The sequence below is a fragment of the Equus przewalskii genome, chromosome 3 (assembly GCF_037783145.1).
Source record: "Equus przewalskii isolate Varuska chromosome 3, EquPr2, whole genome shotgun sequence".
In the NCBI taxonomy this organism is placed as follows: Eukaryota; Metazoa; Chordata; class Mammalia; order Perissodactyla; family Equidae; genus Equus; species Equus przewalskii.
Genome location: NC_091833.1, coordinates 50,841,026 through 50,864,611, shown reverse-complemented (window position 1 = coordinate 50,864,611; position 23,586 = coordinate 50,841,026). Strand labels below are relative to the sequence as shown.

At 36.6% G+C, this 23,586-nt stretch overlaps 1 protein-coding gene across 41 annotated transcripts in view; it reads left to right on the top strand.

Annotated features, from left to right (window-relative positions):
- Positions 1–23,586, top strand: part of PTPN13 (protein tyrosine phosphatase non-receptor type 13) — a 201,180-nt gene that overhangs the window by 38,340 nt on the left and 139,254 nt on the right. For 31 of the 41 annotated variants that reach the window (XM_070614412.1, XM_070614411.1, XM_070614398.1 and 28 more), the window contains exon 2: positions 14,360–14,479. Coding sequence is in view for 27 of the 41 variants with exons in the window: in XM_070614398.1 (XP_070470499.1) it covers positions 14,365–14,479 (115 nt within the window). In the remaining 14 variants the exon portion in view is untranslated. Of the gene's footprint in view, positions 1–14,359; positions 14,480–20,366; positions 20,588–23,586 lie in introns of all 41 variants that reach the window. The other 10 variants (XM_070614385.1, XM_070614406.1, XM_070614405.1 and 7 more) reach the window with 1 other exon arrangement.

Sequence of the window (23,586 nt, the reverse complement as noted above, 5' to 3'; positions counted from 1 at the left end):
TGACTAAACCTTCTTTTGATGAAGTTCCCTATGACATCCCCAGGGCCAAATCTATGTGCTGTTATATTACATGACTTTTCTGTGTTGTTTGAAAATGGTGATGAATAACAATTATTCATTTGTTATTCTGTGTCAGGCCCTGAACCAGTGACTTCATATGTGTCTCATTTAATTTTGTCCAATATCCTGTAAGATAGAAATGGTTAATAACTTGATTTGAGAAGAAAACTGAGCCTAGAGATATTAAATAATTTGCCAGAAGTTACAGAGCTAGTGATTTGAACCCAGACAACCTGGGACAAAAATCCACGTTCTTAGTCTTATGTTTTACCTATCTCCTGTTTGAAACTTCTCTTTCATCCTCTCCAACATAACAGTCTTTGGTTTTCTTCTTATGTCTCTAGCTATTTCTTTGCAGTTACCTTTGCAGGCTTTTTTCTCTCCTCTTAAGTGTTAAATGCTAGTGTCCTCTAGGTCTCTGTACATGGCTCTTTTTCTTTATATGCTCTTTCTGAGTGACTATATCCAAACTCATGATTTCGTCCATCACTTACATCCTAATCATTTCTACATCTGTAGTTTAAGACTTCTGTTAGTTCCACTCTATAATTGAAATGATCCTTTAAAAGTTGAAATTTCATCGTTTTATGCCTCACCCTGAAATTTGTCAGTGCTTCTCCATAAGTTTCAGTATAAAAGGCAAACTACTTAGCAATCACAAAATTAGCTTTCATGATCTGTCTCCTATTTACTGCTGTAGCCTCGTCTCTTGTCTTCCCTCCCCTTTTTCTAGGCAATCTACAGAATTTGTACACCTCCTACTGTTTCGTATCTCTCTCTTCACACACTTATTTCCTCTGCCTGGAAGACCTTGCCAGAACCGCTTTCTGTCCTGTTCATCTCCCTTCCTCCTGTTTATCCCTCCATATTAACTCAAAAGTCACCTTCCCTCAGGAAGTGAATCATTTCTAGAGTCTTTCTTTATGGTCTAATTAAATGCCCCTTTTGAAATCCCTCGGCACTTTGTCCATTAGAAGATTTGACACAATGTAATACAGTCATTGATTTGTTCTCTTACCTACTAGACAATGAGTTTTTTTTAACGTCAGGCACCACGCCTTATTCAGTTATCCCAGGGCTCAGTATAAAACTTATTATATAAGAGAGAGTCACTGAACATTTAAGTAGGGAGTTAATGAACTTCTGGATAAGTTTGGAGTTTATTTGGTAATCAGTATGGCCTTAGTGGAGGTTTGTGAGGAGAATAATGATCTGATGGCAGCTCTGCTTTAGAATTGCTACTTTAGAAATGTGAAGCAGATGGGATGCAGTTTGTATGAAATTAATCTTTTTAGTTAGACTTTAGTAGATAAATCAAGAAACAAAGGCATGTTACAGTTCTAATGGTAAGTGTTATGGGCTAAGTTCTGTGCCCCCAAAATCCATATGTTGAAGCCCTAACCCTCAGTACCTCAGAATGTGACTGCATTTGGAGCTGGGGCCTTTAAAGAGGTCATTAAGTTGAAACTGGGTTCAGGGTAGCCCTAATCCAGTATGACTGTGTCCTCCTAAGAAGAGGAGATTAGGACACAACACAGACAGGGAAGAGACCATGTGAAGACAGGGAGAAGATGGCCATGTGCAAGCCAAGGAGAGAGGCCTCAGAAGAAACCAGCCCTGGCCACATCTTCATTGTGGACTTCTAGCCTCCAGAACTGTGAGAAAATTAATTTCTGTTGTTTAAGCTGCCCAGTCTGTGGAATTTGTTATGGCAGCCATAGCAAACTAATACAGTAACTAAACATAAAAACTTAATGTTAAACCTCATTAATAATTACAAAATATAAATTAAAACTACAGTGTGATACCATCTCATATGTACCAGTTTGGTACCGAAAACTCTGTCAGTCCTTGGTGCTGGGGTTTGATACACAGAGTCTCTCATGCTGCTTATTGGAGTGTAAATGGTTGATCACTCTGGAAAGCACCTTGGCTTTACCCAAACGTCAAAGATGTGCATAGTAGGACCAGGATTTCTATTTGATTATCTTGCATACAGGTACAAAAATGTCTATAGTAACTTTATCTTTATTAGCAAAAGGCTAGAAACAATCCAGATTCCAACAAGGGAATCCTAGTCAGTGGTGAAGGTGAGGAAGCAGCACAAATGAATGTGGTTGAATCTCACAGTATAATTAGGGGTGAAGAAGGCAAGTCACAGAAGCATATTTACAGAATAATGACTATTTTTTTTAGAAAAAACTCAAATATGTGTACATACAAAAGGAAGGGAAAGAATGGATGGCAAAATGAGACTTGAAAGAAAGATTAATTTGAGAAGAGATTAAGAATGAATAAGCAAGGGGAAAAGGAGGAAAAAAGAAGTCAAAGAAGAGGGACTTTGAGCCTGGTAGTTAAAGCAGTAGTGGTCCCATTAGTATGTCTGGAATAGTGAGAGTGGCTAATTTCAAGAAAAAGATTATGTTTTAGACTTACTGAATTCGACATACGAGGACAGTATTTATCCAAGCAAAAATGTACAGTACATACTTAAAATTGAAAATCTAGAATTTGGAACAAGGCTATCTCAAGGCTAGAGATATATTTAGGAATAATCTGCCGTAAGGTGATTATGTAAAGTCTTGGCAGCAGGGGATTCTCCCGTAGGAACTGGGTATAGAGAACACTAGCTTTATGAGAATGAACGGAGATTGTATGAGTAAAAATTAATTTTGACACTGAGTGGCGTTGCTTAGAGTTAAAGGAGGTGTGGTATAATCAGAAATTAAAGTCGTAATTTTGACAAGTGAATTGTAAGGAGTACATTATTCCAGTTCTAATCTGTAATACATTAGTATTAAATTTGAATAACTTATCCAAAATATTTGTCTATAAGCCAGAATTCCCTTATCTTCTCAAGTAAATAGGGCTCCTTTACTTTCACATATTAGTCATTCTTATTTATGACAGTTGCACAAGAGTATTGTGTACTTAATTAAAATGAAAATTATAGGTCTAAAAATTAGACCTTGAGAAATACATCTTTTTTATGAAGTTAGTTGGATTGGCCCCAAATAAGAAAGTAGTCCAAACCACATGGTTTGAGATTAAATTGATTAGTTCTTGCAAGCTGTGTCATTATTTAAATTGCAAGCAATTATCTAATTGAGTTGTCACAATTATGTGAAATAATATGAAAATGGGATAATGAACAACATTATTCAACATGAGATCTCGTGTTACTGCTTAGATATAAAAGTTATATATTTTAAAAATTGAAATGTATAAAATGTTTCAGGATGGAAATTGGTAATGTCAAATCATTTTTAGAATAGAACAATTTGAGTAGAAGTTCATTTTTTTTAAAATTTTTTCTTGCTTTATTACAATGGTCTCCTCAGCACTCTTTCTTTCTTTCTTTCTTTCTTTCTTTTTGTGAGGAAGATTGGCCATGAGCTAGCATCTGTTGTCAGTCTTCCTCTTTTTGCTTAAGGAAGATTGTCGCTGAGCTAACATCTGTCCAATCTTCCTCTGTTTTATGTGGAACATTGCCACAGCATGGCTTGACAAGTAGTGCTAGGTCTGTGTGAGGATCGGAACCTGCCAACCCCGGGCCGCCAAAGTGGAGCGTGTGAACTTAACCACTATGCCACTGGGCCGGCTCCTGAGTAGAAATGTCAACTGTCTCCAGATATTAAGTTGGAACTGTTGCAATTTCTGGAGTATGCCTGGATTTATTATGCTCATCTGTGACTTGAGAAGTTATTTGGGTTTACTCTTTTCATTTATATTCTGTAGAATCAAATTGATTTTGCTCCACATTAGTATAGAATGACACCTGCCACCTTATTTTATCACAGTATAAATTTACCCAAAACGTTTTAGATTTAATAGACTTGTAAGAAAGGACAAGAGAAGAAAACAGACATCACCTTCACCTTCAATATTCATCTTCTAGCATTTGCTGAGTAGATAGTGTTTGTTGCCTTCTGCCTTCTAACGCCTCTAAAAGCTGGCTTTTTGCTTATCAGTTGGCTCATAACTGCAGAAATATTGCCTGACCTTTGGAATGCTGAATGGTGGAAAATCAGAAGAGTGGCAGGAACCTCTTTAATAGGCTGTCACTGTTGGTTTTGCTTGTATTAGTCGCTTCACTTTGGAGTGGAGCAAGTTTTGGTTAACTTTCTGGACCATCTAACATTACATCCCAAACAGAATATGATCAAAGGCACCTCAGTGCAAATTGCTCAGTCAGTTACAACCTGAAGTGATAGGTTTGTAAGAAGCTTGAGGTCTAGAGAGACAACGATTAATTTACACAGAATGTTCCCAAGCTTATGAGATCCTTTTTAATAGTTTGAAAGCATTATCCAGGAAGCCTAAGAGCAGAAGTGTAATAAGGGGGTTTACTTTGTTACACACTCGCGCTTCAGTCGGCAACAGACCACATATACGACAGTAGTCCTGCAAGATTATTACCATATGGTCTAGGTGTTTAGTGGACTATGCCATCTAGGTTTGTGTAAGTACACTCTATGATGTTAGCACAACAATGAAATCACTTGACGCATTTATCAGAACGTATACCTGTTGTTAAGTGACACATGACTGTATTTGCTTGAAAATCTATGCTCTGGTTGTATTAGTTTTCTATTGCTATATAACAAATTATCACAAAGTTAGTAATTTAAAACAATACAAATTTATTATCTTACAGTTCCTATGGAAGAGTCCAGGTACAGGTTTACTGGTTCCTTTGTTTGGTTACTCCAGGCTGACATCACGATATTTGCCAGAGCTGAAACCTCACCTGAGCCTTGGGGTCTTCTTCTAAGCTCACTAGTTGTTGGCAGGATTCAGGTCCTGCAGCTGTAGGTCTGAAGTCCCCATTTTCTTGCTGGCTGTCAGCTGGGTCTGCTCTCAGCTCATCAAGGCTACCATCAGGTCCTTGCCATGTTGCCCCCTCCATAGGCAGTTCACAACATGGTTATTCGCTTCTTCAACGTCAGCAGGAGAAATCTCCCTGTGTTTGAATCTCTTTCCAGTTAGCTCCAACAGAATCTTCTATAACAGTCTAATCAAGTGATTATCCCTTGATAGTCATAGGTTCCACCCACACTCAAGGGGAAATTATACAGAACTGCTATACCAGGGGCCAGGAAGGGGACCATCTCAGAATTCTGCCTACCACTGTCTACCCTCTGGCTCCCCCCCGCCCAGTTATTCACCCCTCACCCCAACAAAATACGCTCCCTCTCACAGTTCCCAGGGTTCTCATCCCACTAAAAACATCAGTCAAAGTTAAAAATCTCATCTAAGTCATCTCAATTAAATGTGTGTCAACTATCTGTGAACCTGTAAAAACTTAAAGAGACTGTCCCAACATTCCCAATGTAACATGGTGGCACAGGCATGGGGTAACTATTGTAGACATTCTGGTTCAAAAGGAGGAAGGGAAGAATGGAAAGTAAAAAAGGAGTCACTGGTCCATAACAGTTCTGAAATCTAGGTTGGCAGACTCCAGCTGGAGTTTTTGATTAGGTTTCCAGGCCTGGGAATAATCCTTCCTGGCTCTCGTGTCTACTTTCTGTGCCTTGCTTCTGACTTCTGAATCATTCCTGTTCAAGAAGGCAGCACATGTTTGCAGCTGAGGGGTTTTATCAGCCTTCTTCCTGCCAGTAGAATTTGGGGGAATCCAGTAGCTGCTTTCCAATTTGTATTCTTTCTGTTTCCTTTTAGACCAAGCTAGAGGTGTTTATATTGAAACAATTTTCTCAAGAGCTCTAATTTTATGTGGATTTCACAGGGATTCACTGCATTAGACAAAAGCTACACCTACGAATTTTTTCAAGATAATGTTTTTTCTGTCTTTGTCTGCTGTTGAAATGGTTAAGGGACAACTTTAAAGCTAGCCCCAGGCCCTTAAAATCTTGGAAGGGTCCTTTGTGTGACTGAATCCTCTGACCTTTTGATCTTTATGAAATTATTTCCAAAGGTCATCTTTTTCTCTATTGTGTTTTTGGCAGCCATCTCTTATTTTTAGCATCATTTGCTATTTGGAGAGGGTGGGCATTTTCAAATTCATCTAGTCCTGATTCCTTTCTCTTTAACAGCACTTTCCTCAATTTATCTCTCTCCTCTTTCATTTTACTGTAAGAAGCAAGAGGAAGCCAGACAATACCTTTAACACTTCACTTGGAAATCCCCTTAGCTATCCAGCTTTGTCGCTCTTAGGTTCTACTTTCCATATAACTACGGGACAGAGTGTCGCCAAGCTTTCTGTCACTACGTAACAAGGATGCCGTTTCCTTCCCTTTCCAATAACATCTCTCATTTCCTTCTGAGCACGCATCAGCAGCATCCAGATTCAAGTCCAGATGTCTATTAAAAATCTGTTCAAGGAAAATTAGGTTTTCTCTATCACGCTTCTCAAAATTTTCTTCCAGCTTCTGCTCACTATCCAATTCCAAAGCCACTCCCACATTTTTCATTGTTGTTGCAGCAGCATCCCACTTTTAGGCACTAAAATCTGTCTTAGTTTTCTCTTGCTGTGTTAACAAATTACCGCAAATTTAGTGGCTTAAAGCAACACAGATTTATTATCTCCCACTTCTTATTGCTCAGGACTCTGAGTACAGATTACTGGTACACCTTTTCAGGATCTCACTAGACTGAAATCAAGGTGTCAGCCGGGACCTAGTGTAGTCTGAGGCTCAGAGTCCTGTGCCTCACTGGTTGTTGGTGGGATTCAGTTTCTTGTGGTTGTAGGACCATTCTCTTGCTGGTTGTTGGCTGGGGTATGTGCTGTCAGCTCCTAGAGGCCACCCTCAGGTCCTTGCCATGTACCCCCTACGTAGGCAGTTCATTACATGAAAGGAATCTTGAAGGTAATCTCATAATTCTGCCTACCACATTTATTTGTTTAATATAGTATAAGGACAAATACGAATTTTTTACTTGGTCTTTTCTGCTTTATACATATTTGTTTCCTTTAGTGGTTGCCCACTCTGAAATATTTTAAGTCTACACTTTTTGAGGAAGACCAGCAATTATCCTAATGCAATGGCCTTAACAAAAGTTGCTGGGTGCAGAGGAGGGGACATATAGAAGACAATACTCAAAACCAAAGTTCTATCATTACATTGTTTTCTGTTGCTACCTCTCAGCTAGTGAGGAAAAATAGAACACATGTGAAATTAGGAGTTTTCCCTTCCATTTTACTTTTCTCCTAAGTTTAAAGGCTACTGAGAGGGATTAGAAGAATTCCAGAGTTTTTCTTCTGGTTTTTTGGAGCTGTCCTTTGAAAGCAGGGAACAGGCATCTATGATTTCTATTTAGATAAGTATTGACATGAGCCAGAGGCCCAGAAAGGCAATTTAGACTTTGTGTTTGTTTTCATTTCTCTTCTCTCACTGGGAAGGTATAATGGAAAAATTGACAAATGTTAAGCATGCTCCAACTTCAATAAAAATGTTTAGACACAGGCTGTTTTCTACCTTGAGACAACATCCAATTAAAACTTCAGTGAATTTTATCTCTTTTTCTCTTTAAAACCCTAAATCTTTCTTAGTTTTTTCTAACTATGTTAGGCACTAATTTTTTTTTCTCTACTACCTGATCTGTACGTAACCCTAATGGAAATAAATATTCATGTTTTTATTTCATTAGAGAGATTAGCTTTTAGTCTTCTAGAGCTCTATTAGTTCTTTTATTGTTTCTACTCTGTATACATCTGTCTTGGTGTTGACCATTCTGGATCAACAGTTAAAAAGTAGACTAGGGCCTGGCCGGGTGGCACAGCGGTTAAGTTCGCATTTTCTGCTTCGGTGGCCTGGGATTCCCTGGTTTGGATCCCGGGTGTGGATATGGCACCACTTGGCAAGCCATGCTGTGGTAGGTGTCCCACATATAAAGTAGAGGAAGATGGGCACAGATGTTAGCTCAGGGCCAGTCTTCCTCAGCAAAAAGAGGAGGATTGGCAGCAGATGTTAGCTCAGGGCTAATCTTCCTAAAAAAAAAAAAGGTAGAAATAATTTTACACTATTTAAAGTGTCCTGTAATTATTGTAATTATTATTTCAGCTCTAAGCGCTTTAGGAAATTAGAAGTTGAGAGAAAAACAAGAGACTGCTATCTTGATTAATGGATTCTTAAAAAAATGATTGTGTTATCAATCCGCAAATTTTAACTTTAATATGATAGAAGTTACATGGCATCTTAGCTATGCTTTGACTATTTGGGCGGGGAGGATCTCAGACTTTAGCCATGGATTTTGTTTCTTCCATTTTTTTTGTTTTTTTTTTTTGAGGAAGACTGGCCCTTAGCTAACATCCGTGCCCATCTTCCTCTACTTTATATGTGGGACACCTACCACAGCATGGCTTGCCAAGCGGTGCCATGTCCGCACCCGAGATCCGAACCAGTGAACCCCAGGCCACCAAAACGGAACGTGCGCACTTAACCGCTGCACCACCAGGCCAACCCTTGGTTTCTTTAGTTTTACAGGTTTTTTAAAAATAGAAGTTAATTTTTAGACAACAATTCCCTTTTTCGTTTCTTTCTTTTCTTTTTATAGCATGTGTTACGTGAAGCTGGGGCTTGGATTCTTCTGACAATAAAAAAAGTATATCAAATTCTGGCTTTGGTCAGGTTTAGTTAGTTTTTCCTCTTCTTAACAACTTTATTGAGGCATAATTGACAGAATAAACTATACTTGTTTAAAATGTACAAATTATAAGTTTTGACATATGTCTGCCCCTGTGAAACTATCATCACAATCAAGATAATGAACATATCCATCATCCACAAACGTTGTCTCGTGCCCCTTTGTATGTAATCACTCTCATGCCTCTCCATGGGGCAGTGCCATCCTCAGGCAACTGATCTGCCTTCTGTAACTGTAAGTTAGTTTGCATTTTGTACAAAAATAATCATAAAGCATGTACTCTTTTTTTTTATCTAGCTTCCTTTACTCAGCATAATTATTTTGAGATCCATATTGTTGCATGTATCAATAATAGTTCATTCCTTTTTATTGCTGATTTATATTCCATTGTGGGAATATACTAAAATCTGTTTATCCATTCACCTGTTGATAGACATTTGTCTGTTTCTGGTTTTTGGCTGTTAAAAGTAAAGCTGCTATGAACATTTCCATATGTCTTCCTCTGGGTATATGCTTTAATTTCTATTGCATAAATGCCTTGGAGTGGAATGGCTAGATCATATGGTAGGCTTATATTTAACTTTTTAAAAAACTGTTTTAACAAACAGTTTCCCAACCATTTTATATTCCCACTAGCAATGTATGAGAGTTCCACTTCCTCCATACCCTTGTCAGCACTTAGCATGGTCAATCTTTTTCATCTTAGTCATTCTGATAGCTATGTAGCAATGTCTCATTGTTTTAATTTTCATATTCCTAATGACTAATAATATTGAGCATCTTTTCATGTGCTCATTTTCCATCCATATATTTTCTTTGATGGAGTGTCTTGATCTTTTGCCCATTTAAAGAAAAGAATTCATTATTTTTCTATTATTGAGGTTTAACAATTCTTTATATATTCTGGATACAAATCCTTTATCAGTTATGTGATCGGCAAATGTTTTTCTTTAATTTGTGGCTTTTCAAAGAGCAGAGATTTTACTTTTGATGAAGTCTAATTTATCATTTTTTCTTCTATAGATCACACATTTGATGTTGTATCTGAGAAAACTTTGTTTAACCCAGGATCACAATGATTTTCTCCTAACTCTTTTTTTGTGTGTGAGGAAGATTGTCCCTGAGCTAACATCTGTGCCGATCTTCCTCTATTTTTTGTGCGTGGGTTGCCACCACAGCATGGCTTGTTGAGTGGTGTAGGTCTGCACCTAGGATCCAAACCCGTGAACCCTAGGCCGCCAAAGCAGAGTGCGCAAACTTAGCCACTATGCCAGCAGGCCGGCCCCTCTCCTAACTTTTTAAAATGGCCTCTAAGGTATTACTGTATATGGAAAAGCTTATTGAAAATTATTTTTTAATATTCTTATTAAATTAAAAATTCTAAAACCTAGTTCTTAAGCTTCTAAGGTCAATTTAATTATTTTATTCTACTTGGAGATGTAAAAAATTTTAATAGCCACTTTTAAGGAGCCCTTTGATTAAGCGTATAATCTTATTTTCAAAGTTCATTAATTTAGCTTCCTTACATGTTTTTAAAATGCATTCATACAATTAAAAGCTGGTTTTTAAAGTATTTCAATTGTCTGACTGAAAAAAAAAAATCTTCCTGAGTACTTAAATAAATCTTCTAATGAATGAAAACTTATAAGTGTGCCAACACTTAAGTTCTCTTGCGTGTCCCAGTGGTATTTTGTACATTTTGAAATACAAGTCTGAACTCATTTTCTCTATTATGTTATTTAAATTGGAATCACAAGGCTAATCTGTTATTCTAACTGACCTATTTCTCTTAAATGTTATAAACACCTAAAATACCAAATATGGACGGATTCTTTAATTTAAAAAATACTAATATATGGACTTTTTTCTCTTAAAATTTTATAAACTTGTGAATCTTACTGGGTTAAAAGATGCTTACAGTTTTGGGGGTTGTCTTCTCAGCTCACTGTGGTTTCTTAATAACAGAAGAAGTCCTTAGCCAGGATTCTGAGTGGGTCTTCACCCAAAACAAGCGGCATACGCGGAGCTCTGTTTTATAGTTGCTTTGTTCTTGAAACAGGGTGCTCTTATTGCCCTGTCTCCTTAGAATTAATCTAAACATTCCTAATTCATTAGTCTCCCCCCAGACAGGCTGTTAGATGTCTTGATTGGATTCAGTTAATCTGTTTACTGTTTCATTCTGTTTGGAATCACTTTTATGTGCTTCCCATTTGTGAGTGCCACAAATCCTTCAGGATTAAAATGACATCTGTTAGAATCCCTTCTGTGGCTTTGTCTGACTCTGTGGACACAGTTTTAAGGTCATGACAATAATACTTATAACCAAAAACATAATAATGATTCTGGTTATGTAATATAATTAATTTTTCTTATTTGAAAATCTTTCCAAAAATTTAGTTATCAGGTAGCCTACCACTTTCAAGGAAATAAAAATGAATAATATGGTTATGTTTATTGTAAGGCAGGACCTTTTTGGTACTAAAATAATGCTGGTCATATATCTGTCTCCCAAGTTACCTAATACTGTGTCTAAAGGAAATAATTGAGGGAGTAAACTCTTAAGAATTTTTATAACTAATTGTTTCCCTCATATGTTTGTCGATTTCAAGGGTTTTTTACTTCACTTCCTTTTTTTCATCCCTCTTCCACTTCCGCGTTTCTTTTATTTCCCGTCTTCTCATTTCTTTCAGAGCTAATGATCTGGAGAGCTTTAATAAAGGTAAATAAAAATTAGAGAGAGATGCTGATGGTAGGCAGTTGCCAAACTTGGTGATGGTAGGCACTTTATAAGCTCAAGTTTTGTTCTTTGTTTGCTTGCTTGCTTTTTAGAAAGCAGCTTTAATATTACACTAAGTCTTGAGATTGGGTGATTAGCGGGATGAGGCCATTTTAAAAATCGTAAAGTTCTTTTCTAGCAAAACTATAAATTAAAACTATCAAATCTGTTAGCTAGATAATATTGCTTTAAAAAACATGTTCCTTCTATGTTTTGAAGTACCAACAAATTCCAACCAGAGAGGCGTAGAGATCCTACGCTGAATAAACAAAAAGTTTTTTAAAATAAAAATTAACAGGGAATTAATAAAATATAATTCAGATCTGATTGAAATAAGCAAGAGAGGTATAATTAGTGTTCTTTGTAGATACAAAAATCAAGCACTGTAAAACTTCTGTTGTATTGAGAAGTTACTTTTACTTTTTTATTTTTGTTTTTATAGGAAATAATTATATTTTAAAAACCAATTTCTTTAAAAATAAGTAAAAACCAGTATCTTAAGATTTAAAACTCTTGGGTTTGTGATATATTTATCATTTGCTTTAAATGAAATACATAAGGTGTAATCATAAGCAATTTATATTGCCCATTACTATTCTTCCTTTTCCTTCCTCCCTCCTTCCCTTCTCCTTTTCTCCCTTCCTTCCTTCCCTGCCCTCAGCCTTCCTTCCCTCCCCAAGGGAAATTCTTCGGTTGCCTCTATATAAAAACTCTGGTCCATAATTCTCTCCCTACTCTTTGATAATAATAACTGCAGTCACTTAAGTTGAAAACACAGTGTCAGTTCCATAATTAAAAGTGCGAAGTCAGTATAGTAATCAATATTTCAAACTTCGTTCCAAGCTAAAACTGTTCCCTCCCCTAGCAGGGATTAGCTATAGGTGGGAGGCGGTGTGACTGGCTTCTTGTTGCTTTTCTCCTCACTCACTTGCAAATTGCTCTGACTCTGTCAAGGTTTAAACCCGGGGAAGGAAGAAGATAGAGGGGAAATAAATTTTTTACCTGACTCCTGTTGTAAAATGGCTGCACTCTTTAAACTTGATATATGCTTAAGGCTAACCCTTCTCTTGTTTGTACTTTTGTGGGTTCTTCAGAGTCCTTCCTGTGACACTTCAAAAAATTTTTCCTCCTACCAGCCAATCCCTAATTCTTCTTCCTCTTCTGCCTCTCCCTCCCCACTCATGCTTCCTCTTCTTTCCTCCTCCTTCTGGTGGTACTCTGGGAACCTGGGGTGCTACTCTGGGTAGGAATTTTTCTTTTAACAACTTTATTGAGATGTAATTGACATACCATAAAATTCACCCCTTTAAAATGAAATGTACCTTCAGTGGTTTTTAGTGTAGGCAAAGAGTTGTGCAGCCGTTTCCACAATCTAAATTTGGGGACATTTTCATTATCTGGGTAGGAGTTCATTAGCTCCAGGCTGGCCTTCTGTGTGGCCCTGCTTTTTGCCTCTCTCCGCCCCCACGTTCTCTTAATGGAAGAGTGGCTCCCAATAGGGCGTGCTCCCTCATTCTGACTCTCCAGTGTGCCCTCCCGCCCCTCTGGCTGCTGCCTAGTGAGAGCCAAAGCCTTTAGATGCTAAAGTATCAGACCCAATCTGTAGTGTGCTCCCTAGTCCAGGGAGCACATATCAAGCTCTCCCCAGGTCTCACCGAAGACTCTTTCACTGGCTTGAGGTCAAACAAAGGCACCTTCCCACACCCCTCCCGCTTTGGGGGAGGCATGAAAATCAGCACAACTCTCTTCAAAGAAATTCTCAGTGTGCAATTTTCTCTCTACTCTGCATACCCTGGGTGTAGGCTTTAGAGCTATCTAACTGGTTCTCAGACATAAGACTTTGGAAATTTGCTGCAGGGTAGTCTTTCTCACAAGTCATGTTGGTGTCTCTTTGCTAGTAGTATCTTGATGCCTCTATTGAAACTTCCAATTTAGTAAATAGTTTTTTAGGTAGAAGGTAACTCAGATGTCTCTTAAAAAGGAATGAAGCTTCTTTTTTTCCTCTTTAGTAAATATGCTATCATATAATAAAGTACATGAGAAACCTAGAGAACTTTGGTGGTAGGGGGAGAGGTCTGAATAAATAATCACACTTCTTGTACAAGCTGAATAAAAACTCTTTTGGCTTTTTCAATGCAATATTTTATATCTTCCGTTTTGACTACCAGGTTGTGCATTTAAGTAGACACTCCTCACTATAGTAAACATTTGAAAAGGAAAGTAACAGGACAAGACTGGCCTCGTTTGTAGCTGGAGTTACTTATTTCACTCTGAGTTAAGGTATCATAAATGTAAATTAAAATAAAATATTAGTTTTTCCTGTTAGTTGAGCAAACAGAGTTAACTTTTATCTGAAACAGATTTTTTAAATAGGTTAATTTTAAAATGTAATGAAGGATATAATTACCGAAAATAAGTATTTAACATTTTTCATTTCCTCTAGATTCTTTCCCCAAACCCATCTGCTTCTACCTACCAATAGACATATATTACACATTATGTTTAAATGGGTTTGATTTGGGTAGAACTCTTAGTGGTCACTGTAAAGAGCAATTTTGTTTTCAAGGAGTGTCAATTCACAAAAATTTGTATAGGAGGTTTTTGACTAGCTGCGTTTCCCCCTTCCACAATGAAAATAGCATTATTGAGCCCCATAGAAAAACCTTGAATTTTATCTGTAGATTACCTACTGTCAACACAAATAATCCATAACCAACCTATAAATGAGAATTGAGGAGAGTTTATTATGAGCCAGAGTGAGTATTAGAACCCGGGAGGGCCTATATTCAGATTGAAGGCCATCTTGTGAAATTAGATAGACCGGGACCTCATAGTCTCTCATCGCTGATGAAGACCTCTAACTACTGCAGGAGCAGTGAAGTTGCTGACGTGTAGACCATGCTTACGTTTGTTTCCTAGGTAATATGCACGTGTCACTAGCAGAGGCCCTGGAGGTTCGGGGTGGACCACTGCAGGAGGAGGAATTATGGGCTGTATTAAATCAAAGTGCCGAAAGTCTCCAAGAATTATTCAGAAAAGGTAAGTTTAAAAAAAAATTTTTTAATTTTGAGTAACAGCTAGCTGAAAAAGAGATAAGAGGGTAGAGTATAGAAAGGAATACTTCCTCGTATCTCTCTTAGGGCTAAAAGCTCAGATCCTGTCTACCTTCATTTGAACATCTTCTGTATGCCTGATGTTGTGCTAGGCACTAAAAATATAAGTGTGATCAAAACCAAAAACATTCTCTGCCTGGAGCTTACGGTCCAGTGCGGAGAATAGCTATTAATAAAATATTTGTACAAACAAATGTAAAAAAGGCAACCATGATAAGGACTACAAAGGAAAGGATTCAGTGACTCTGAGAACCTGTAATAGGAGGGTTTGACCTGGTCACGGGGAAGAAAAGAAAGGCTTCCCTGCGTAAGTCACCCCTGAGCTAAGACCTGAAAGAAGAGTAGATGTTAACCAGGTAAGAGGGTTGGAGAAACATTCCTGGTAGAAAGAATAAGATGTGCATCCTTGTAACTCTAAATTGGGATGATGTAGCCTGAATAAGTAGTTTGGTGCTTCCCTGTAGAGGTGGCCCCCTCGTCCAAATGGTTGTGTGGCATTTTGGAGCTGGAAAAGTTAGGGAGTCATCCTTTGGTTGTCCAAAAACATTTGGTGTCATGCTGAAAAGCTCCACATGAAGATGGTGTTTGCCATTCACACCACATGGGCAACACCTGTTTGCAACAGTAGGCGAAGAAGTCAAGCTTTGTCTAAGGGAAGAATTAATCTGTGAAACCGATTTGAATGAATTAATCAGGTACAATAAGGTGACACAAATAGAGGAGGATTTGAGGGTAGTAAAGGTTTTCAAAGTGTGGTCCCTGGACGAGTGCATCAGCATCGCCTGAAAACTTATAAGAAATGCAAATAATTAGGCCCACACTAGACCTACTGAATAAGAAACTCTAGGGGTGGAGCCCAGCAATTTGTGTTTTAATAAGTCCTTAAGGATAATCTCATGCTTGTTAAAGTTTGAGAATCGTTATAGGATTGAACTGCTGAAGACCAGGAGCCATGGGAATGTTTTGAAAGATACAGGGTGACCGCTGCTTGAGTACAGGAAGTCTAGAGCACAGGGGCAGAGTGTTTGGGAACAGACGTAAAGCTTTGTTGTTGTTGCTGATGTTTTCCAGTCCAGGGACACGAACTTGAAATAGTGTTAGGGACCATTCACTTCTACTATTACCTAGATGTTTGACGATCTTTGATTAGAATTAGGATTAATCTAAAGAAAATTTATTCATTTTTATCTAATGCAGCTTACCTAAAATCTAGCTATTTTAAGTAGGTTTTGTTCCTTTGCTTCGTTTTTTTGTCCCCTTTTCTCCCAAAGGGGCACCCCCCCCGTACATAGTTGTGTATTTTCACTTGTGGGTGCTTCTAGTTGTGGCATGTGGGATGCCACCTCAGTATGGCCTGACGAGCAGTGCCATGTCCATGCCCAGGATTCTAACTGGCAAAACCCTGGGCCACTGAAGCAGAGCGCGCGAACTTAACTACTTGGCCACGGGGCTGGCCCCTGTTTGCTTCATTTTAAATTTTCAGAAAATTTGAAAGTATAGGCACTCCAGAGTATAGAGCAGACAGCCATATGCTCCAAAGGTGGTGTTGAAGGAAGTATATGTTGGTGGCTTTACTCAGTTAAGTAACAATAGTCAATTAATATTTAAGAAACATCTACTTGTGAGTTATTGTGTGGGAGATCCCAATAAGTAGAAGGTGTTACTGTTGCCCTAAAGGGGTTCATTCAGATCATACAGATGCATGTGAAAAGTGTACTACTTCAAAATAGTGTGCCAGATGGGTGATAGAGACAATGAGTACTATAGATGTTCAGAGCAGGGAGAGATAATACCTCTTTTTATTATGCTAATGGAAGGATCACTGCCCTGGCCGTGACTCATAGAATATAAAACATCTTGCTCACTGTGAGTACCTACGGGTTTTCCTTCTTTCAAATTTCGTAATGTTAATAGAGATTGAATGTCTGAATGTAAAGCACCTGTCCCTGAGATGCAGTTATTGTGTAACATATTGGCACATTACAATAAAGAGATATACTAGATGTGATATAAAATTGTGAGGCAGCTATGTCTCCAGCACGTCCAATGGGAGCTGGTACCACAAGGCCTTCAGTCCAATTCATAGAGTAACATCAGTCATATAGAAGAATTGAATTTGGCTTCTTTGGCAGTCTGGAGACTAGACCAACTGTTGTGACTGACGATTGGAAATTTCTGTGTTTTTGGAGGAAATTCATGCTTATTTGATTTAGTTTATCTGAAATCTAAGGTTTTTCATTCTTTGTATTTGATAGCACAGTGTCCTTTTGCAGCAAGTTCTTCTCCTGACTATTAATAGCAAACTGAAATAAAATAATTAGGTTTGCTTATTTTGTAGAGGAATGGTGTTGGTCTTGGTTTTCTAGTAAACACCCTTAAGAATAACACTAGGAATGTTACCGGGGAAAAAGTAGGTAAAATACAGTGGTCTCCAAGAAGTGTGTTTTTCTAAAATGTGTTTTCCTCTCTTGGTTTTCTTTGTCTTTCTGTGTCTGTTACATAGAGCTTTGCTTTGGTTCATATGGATGGCTTTTCCCCCACTGTCTTCTTGAGCTTGTATGTTGCTCCTGTGTCTTCTTCAGTGTATAAATGCAAATTGATGTTCCTATGAATAGAATGTTAGAAATAAGCATTTCTAATGGAGAATTATTGAACACAGGTCAAGAAAAAAATCTATTTCTTCATCTTTTTGAGCCTCCTAGCAATTTAACACTTTTAGCCATTTTTAAAACAAAATTGTTATGGTTATTATTCATAGAATAATGATATCTAAGCATGACCTTGCTGAAAGATACCATATTCAAATGAGTTTCTCTTCAGAGGAGGAAAAATGTAAAACTTTTTGAAAACGTGTAATTCCAAACATTTAGATGATGATAATGATGATAATTGGTTCTCCTTGTGTTATAAGTTTCTTAGTTTTATTGTCTTATGATTATTATTCAAATGTGCAATCTGTGTGATTACTTTTTAGAATTTTTTGAGCTTTTGTTGTGGCCTTGCGTTTGGTCTCTTTTTGTAAATATTCTGTATGAATTTGAAAAGAATGTATATTTTCTGTTTCTAGGGTATAACTTAAGCTTGTTAATGTTTGTGCTTTTAAAATTTTCTATAGCCTTGTGTATTACTTTGTATACTGGGTTGTCAAATTCTTAGGGATAGTTAAAATCTCCCACTATAATGATGTTTTTGCCCATCTTCTTTTTACTGTCATTATGTGTTTTCATGCTGTTTTGTATGACACATATAATGGCTAATGACTAATTTAACTAGATTGGATTTTTTTTTTTTAAGATTTTATTTTTTCCTTTTTCTCCCCAAAGCCCCTGGGTACATAGTTGTATATTCTTCGTTGTGGGTTCCTCTAGTTGTGGCATGTGGGACGCCACCTCAGCGTGGTTTGATGAGCAGTGCCATGACCGGGCCCAGGATTCAAACTAACGAAACACTGGGCCGCCTGCAGCCACATATGAGTGACATCATACAGTGTTTCTTCTCTGTCTGGCTTATTTCATGTAGCATAATATCCTCTCTATCCATTCATGTTGTCACAAATGGAAAGATTTCATTCTTTTTATGGTTGAGTAATCTTCCATTGTGTGTATATACATATATATACATACACATACCACATCTTTATCCATTTGTCTACTGATGATACTTAGGTTGCTTCCATATCTTGGCTGTTGTAAGTAATGCTGCTATGAACATAGGGGTGCATGTATCTTTTTGAATTAGTGTTTTCGTTTTATTTGGATAAATATCCAGAAGTGGTATTCCTGGATCATATGGTATTTCTTTTTTAATTTTTTGGGGAACTTCCATACTGTTTTCCGTAGTGGTTGCACTAATTTATATTCCCATCAACAGTTCAGGAGGCTTCTCTTTCCTTCACATCCTCACCAACATGTGTTATTTTTGATAATAGCCATTCTGACAGGTGTGAGGTGATATCTCATTTTGGTTTTGATTTGCATTTCCCTTATGATTAGTGATATTGAGCATCTTTTCATGAACTTTAGGCCGTCTGTATGTCTTCTTTGGAAAATGTCTATTCAGGTCCTCTGCCCATCTTTTAATTGGATTATTGGTTTTTCTGCTATTGAGTTGTATAAGTTGTTTATATATTTTGGATATTAACCCCTTATTGGATGTATCATTTGCAAATATCTTCTCCTGTTCAGTAGGTTTCTTTTTTGTTTGTTGATGATTTCCTTCACTGTGTAAAAGCTTTTTAGTTTGATCTAGTCCATTTGTTTATTTTTGCTTTGTTGTCCTTGCCTGAGAATACAAATCCAAAAAAATATTGTTAAGACCAATGTCAAACAGTTTAGTGCCAGTACCATACTATTTTGATTACTATGGCTTTGTAGTATAGTTTGAAACCAGGGAGCATGATACCTCCAGCTTTGTTCTTCTTTCTCAAGATTGCTTTGGCTATTCAGGGTCTTTTGTGGTTCCATACGAATTTTAGGATTATTTGTTCTAGTTCTGTGTAAAATGCCATTGGTATTTTAATAGAGATTGCATTGAATCTGTCGATTGCTTTGGGTATGCCATGGGAAGCATGGCAACAAGATGTTTAGAAAAACAAGATCAGGTGACAAAAGTGACGTCACTTCAGATTCTAGAGGTATTAAAAATAATAATAAGGGAAAATTATGAACAAAGTTTTTGAAAAAATTAAATTACGTGAAATGGACACCTTAAAAGACACAAACTACCAAAGCTCATTCAAGAAAAAGTAGACAACTGGAATTGCCCTATATCTTGGCTGTATCTATTAAGATGATTAAATATATACAAAGAAAACTCCAGGCCCATATTGCTTCACTAGGGAATTCTAAAAATTTAAGGAAGAAATAATAGCAATTCTATATCAAACACTTGAAGAAAATTGAAGAGAAAGAAATACTTCCCAACTCATTTGATGAGGCCAACATTGCTATAATATTAAAATCAAAGACATTAGTGAAAATAAAACTGTAGACCAATGTGCCTTATGAACATAGAGGCAAAAATTCTTAACAAATGTAATCCAGCAATATACAAAAATGATAATACATCATGATCAAATAGATCCCAGGAATACAAGATTGGTTTAATATTCACAAATCAATCAGTATAATTCCCATTATTTACAAACTAAGAAAGCAAAATCATATGTTCATCTCAGTAGATGCAAAACATGCTTTTGATAAATTGTAACATCCATTCTGATAAAAAGCTCTCTGCCAAGTGGGAATAGAAAGGAACTATCTCAACCTGATAAAGGGCATCTACGAAAAATCTGTCGTTAACATCATTCTTATTGGTGAAACATTGAATTTTACCCCCTAAGATTAGGAATAAATCAAGAATATCTGCTCACATTACTTATATTTGACGTTGTGCTTAATGTTCTAACCAGTGCAGTAAGGCACGACAAGGAAATTAAAGCCATCCAGATTAGAAAGAAAGAGGTAAAACTGTATTTATTTGAAAATTACATGACTGTTTACATAGAAAATTTCATAGAATTTACCAAAAAAGCTACAGAACTGATAAGTGAGTTTAACAAGTTGCAGGATACAATATCAATATACAAAAACCAATTATATCTTTACATAGTAGCAATGAACAGTCAAAAATTGAAATTTTAAAAAATACCATTTAAAAGTGATAAAAATATGTAGAATGTGAATTGTGAAATAAAAAATATAAAATAATCTGGAATAAGTCTGACAGAAAGCAGTCTTCTGTGGTTCAGAGATTTCTACAATTCCTACCACTACCACTTGCCTGAGGAGTCATTTTCCTTCTTTCCTTAACAGCTGTGTTCATCTTTACTGCCACAAAACAGTGTCCTTTGATGTGAAGATATGAAGACTTGTTTAGTGAAAACTAAAAAACAATGCTGAGAGAAATGAAAGAACATCTAAATAAATGGAGATCTATGCTGTGTGCTTAGATCAAAAGACTCAATGTTGTCAGTATTCTCTGAATTGATCTATAGATTCAGTGCAATCCCAGCAGACTTTTTTTGTGGAAATTGGTGAGTTGTTTCTAAAGTCTGTATAGAAATTCAGTGGATTTAGAATAGCCAAAACAACATTGAAAAAGAACAAAGTTTGGGGATTCACAGTACCTGCTTTCAAGACTTATTTTAAAGTTACAGTTATCAAAATAGACAAATGAATTAATGGCATGTTATAGAGTCCAGAAAGAGGACCCATATTTATATGCTCACATGTTTGTTGGGAAAGATAGGAAGGGTGATCTTCTCCAGGAATGATGCTGTAACAGTTGGATGTTCCTAAGGCAGTGTGTTATGAACTGCATTTTGTTCTCTGAGAAGTCGTACATTGAAGTCCTAACTCCCAGTACCTCAGAATATGACTGTATTTGGAGATAGGGTCTTTAAAGAGGTAATTAAGTTAAAATGAGGTTATGAGAGTTGGCCCTAATCCATTATGACTGGTGTCCTTATAAGAAGAGGAAATAAGGACAGACGCACAGAGGGAAGACCATGTAAAGACACAGGGAGAAAATGACCACCTGCAAGCCGAGAAGAGAAGAAGGCGTTAGAAGAAACCAACCCTACTGGCACCTTGTTCTTAGACTTCTAGGCTTCAGAATTGTGAGAAATAAAATTCTGTTGTTGAAGCCACCCAGTGTGCAGTGTATGTGATGGCAGCCCTAGCAAATTAATACAGGCAGGATGAAAAAAAAACGTCTAGAAACAAAATACATAGTGACTAAGTTTACAACTTCACTGGAGACTTTAAACAACTGAATTACACAGATTTTCTTTTCTTTTTAAAGTTAAAATTCATAAACTGGACTAACTAATAGTGCTGAGATTACCTGGATATTAAAAATGTAAGGGGGTTTAGGTGCCTGGAGGATTGAATGAGAAGGTCCAACATACCCCTTCTGTGAGTTCTGAAGGAAGAGTTGAGAGAACGGGAAACAGGATGAGAGAATGAAAAGTATAATGGTAAAGAAGTTTTGAGAATTGACGAAGTACATAGATCCTAATACTCTAGAAGCTTAAGTCATAGTCAAAATAAATAAAAATATATCCCATACCTAGATTCGTGGGATCGGAAGTACAGAACATTATAGATAAAGAGAAGATCTTTAAAGCAATCAAAAAAAGAAAGTGGATTATTTCCAAAGAAAAAACAATTAGGCCAATAGCGGACCTTTTTTTTTTTTCTCCTTCTCCCCAAAGCCCCCCGGTACATAGTTGTATATTTTAGTTGCGTGTCCTAGTTGCAGCATGTGGGATGCCACCACAGCATGGCCTGATGAGCAGTGCCACGTCCGTGCCCAGGATCCGAACCGGCAAAACCCTGGGCCACTAAAACGGAGCACGCGAACTTAAGCACTTGGCCACAGGGCCGGCCCTGCTAACTTCTTAACAGCAACAGTAGAATCAGAATTTGATAGAATATCATGTTAAAACTGCTATGAGAATACTTCATAATTGTTTTTAAAACAAAAAAGAAAAAATTATTAAAGAATATAATTCAACTTAGAAAAACGGTGTCTAATGGAAATATATGTCATATATATAATTTAAAATTATCCAGGAACTACATTAAAAAGGTTAAAAAAGTAGATGAAATTAATTTTAATAATATATTTAATCCAACATATTAAAAATATCATATCAATATAAAAAGTATTCATAAGATGTACACTTTTTTATACTAAGTCAATATCTATTTTACACTCACAGCACATCTCAGTTGACTCTAAATTTCATCAAAAATGTTCAGATTTCATAAAATTTACTGATGAAAAAGTAGATTTACATACTCAAGTTGTTCCAAGCATACTCTAAAAAAATTTCCAATAACTAATTAAGTATTCATTTTAAAATTTACAATAAATTTCAAATTCAGATCCTTAGTTATATGAGCCACATTTCAGGTTCTTAAAAGCCATATGTAGCTAATGGCTACTGTACTGGAATGTGTAGATAAAATTTATTGTCCTCTTAAACTGTAGTTCAAGAAAAAGGTCAAAACTAAAGCATTTTTGTACGAAAACCGACTATTTACCATCAACAAACCTTCACTGGGGAAATTAGTAAAAGTGTATTTCAGGAAGAAGGAAAGTTAACCCAGAAGGGAAAAGAAAGTTTCAAGAAGGAATGATAAGCAAAAAAAATTAGTCAAGTTGATGGTAAATCTAAATAAGCATTGGCTGTATAAAAAAATCGTGAGTAATAATGATGTCAAATTTAAAATTTTTAAGAAAATAGTAACATTTAGCCTGGGATGGAGTAGATAAAAGTTAAAACAGTTTAAGGATTTGATTCTGTTCATGAGAAATGTAGGTCTATTGACTTTATAGTTTGCATAGTCAAATATCCTTAATGTTTGTAAGGATAATCACAAAAAGAGAGAAAATGTAAAACTGTCAATCTGGTAGAACCAAAGGAGGGTAAGTAACTCGATTAATTCCTGAGAAGGGAGACAAAGCACTAAACTTCAAATTGACTTCCTGGTTTATTTGTTTTTTTAAGCCTTTATAGGAAATATAGAAAGTTTTTATGGATTAAAAGCTTTTGAGTAAATCTCTGTATAGTCTATGCAGCTTTTAAAAGACCAAATCCTAACTTGCCTCTTTATACTACATTCCTAAGTATCTACGATCATAATTCTCCTGATTAACAGGGTGTATCAGTTGTCCTTGACATGCTGCATCTTGCCTTGCCTTCTTAAGGCCAGAATTAACAGGTCCTTCAAGTTAAATGTGTTTGAATCAGATAAAATTACCCCATTTGTTCCCTAGAAACAAACTATAAAGCATGAAGTTAATTTAATGTCAGCATTCTTAAAATGAATAAAGTGTGTTGTTTAACAAGTGTATGAGTTACTTATAGTAAACCACCCCTCCCCCACAAATGCATAGTCAATACACTGTGTTTTGCTTTGAAATTCTTTTGGCTCTAGATGTGACAACATGGACCATTTTATAAATTTAAAAAGTCTTACATTTAGAGGGGAAAGTTGCTACAGGTCATGTTCTCTAGTTCCA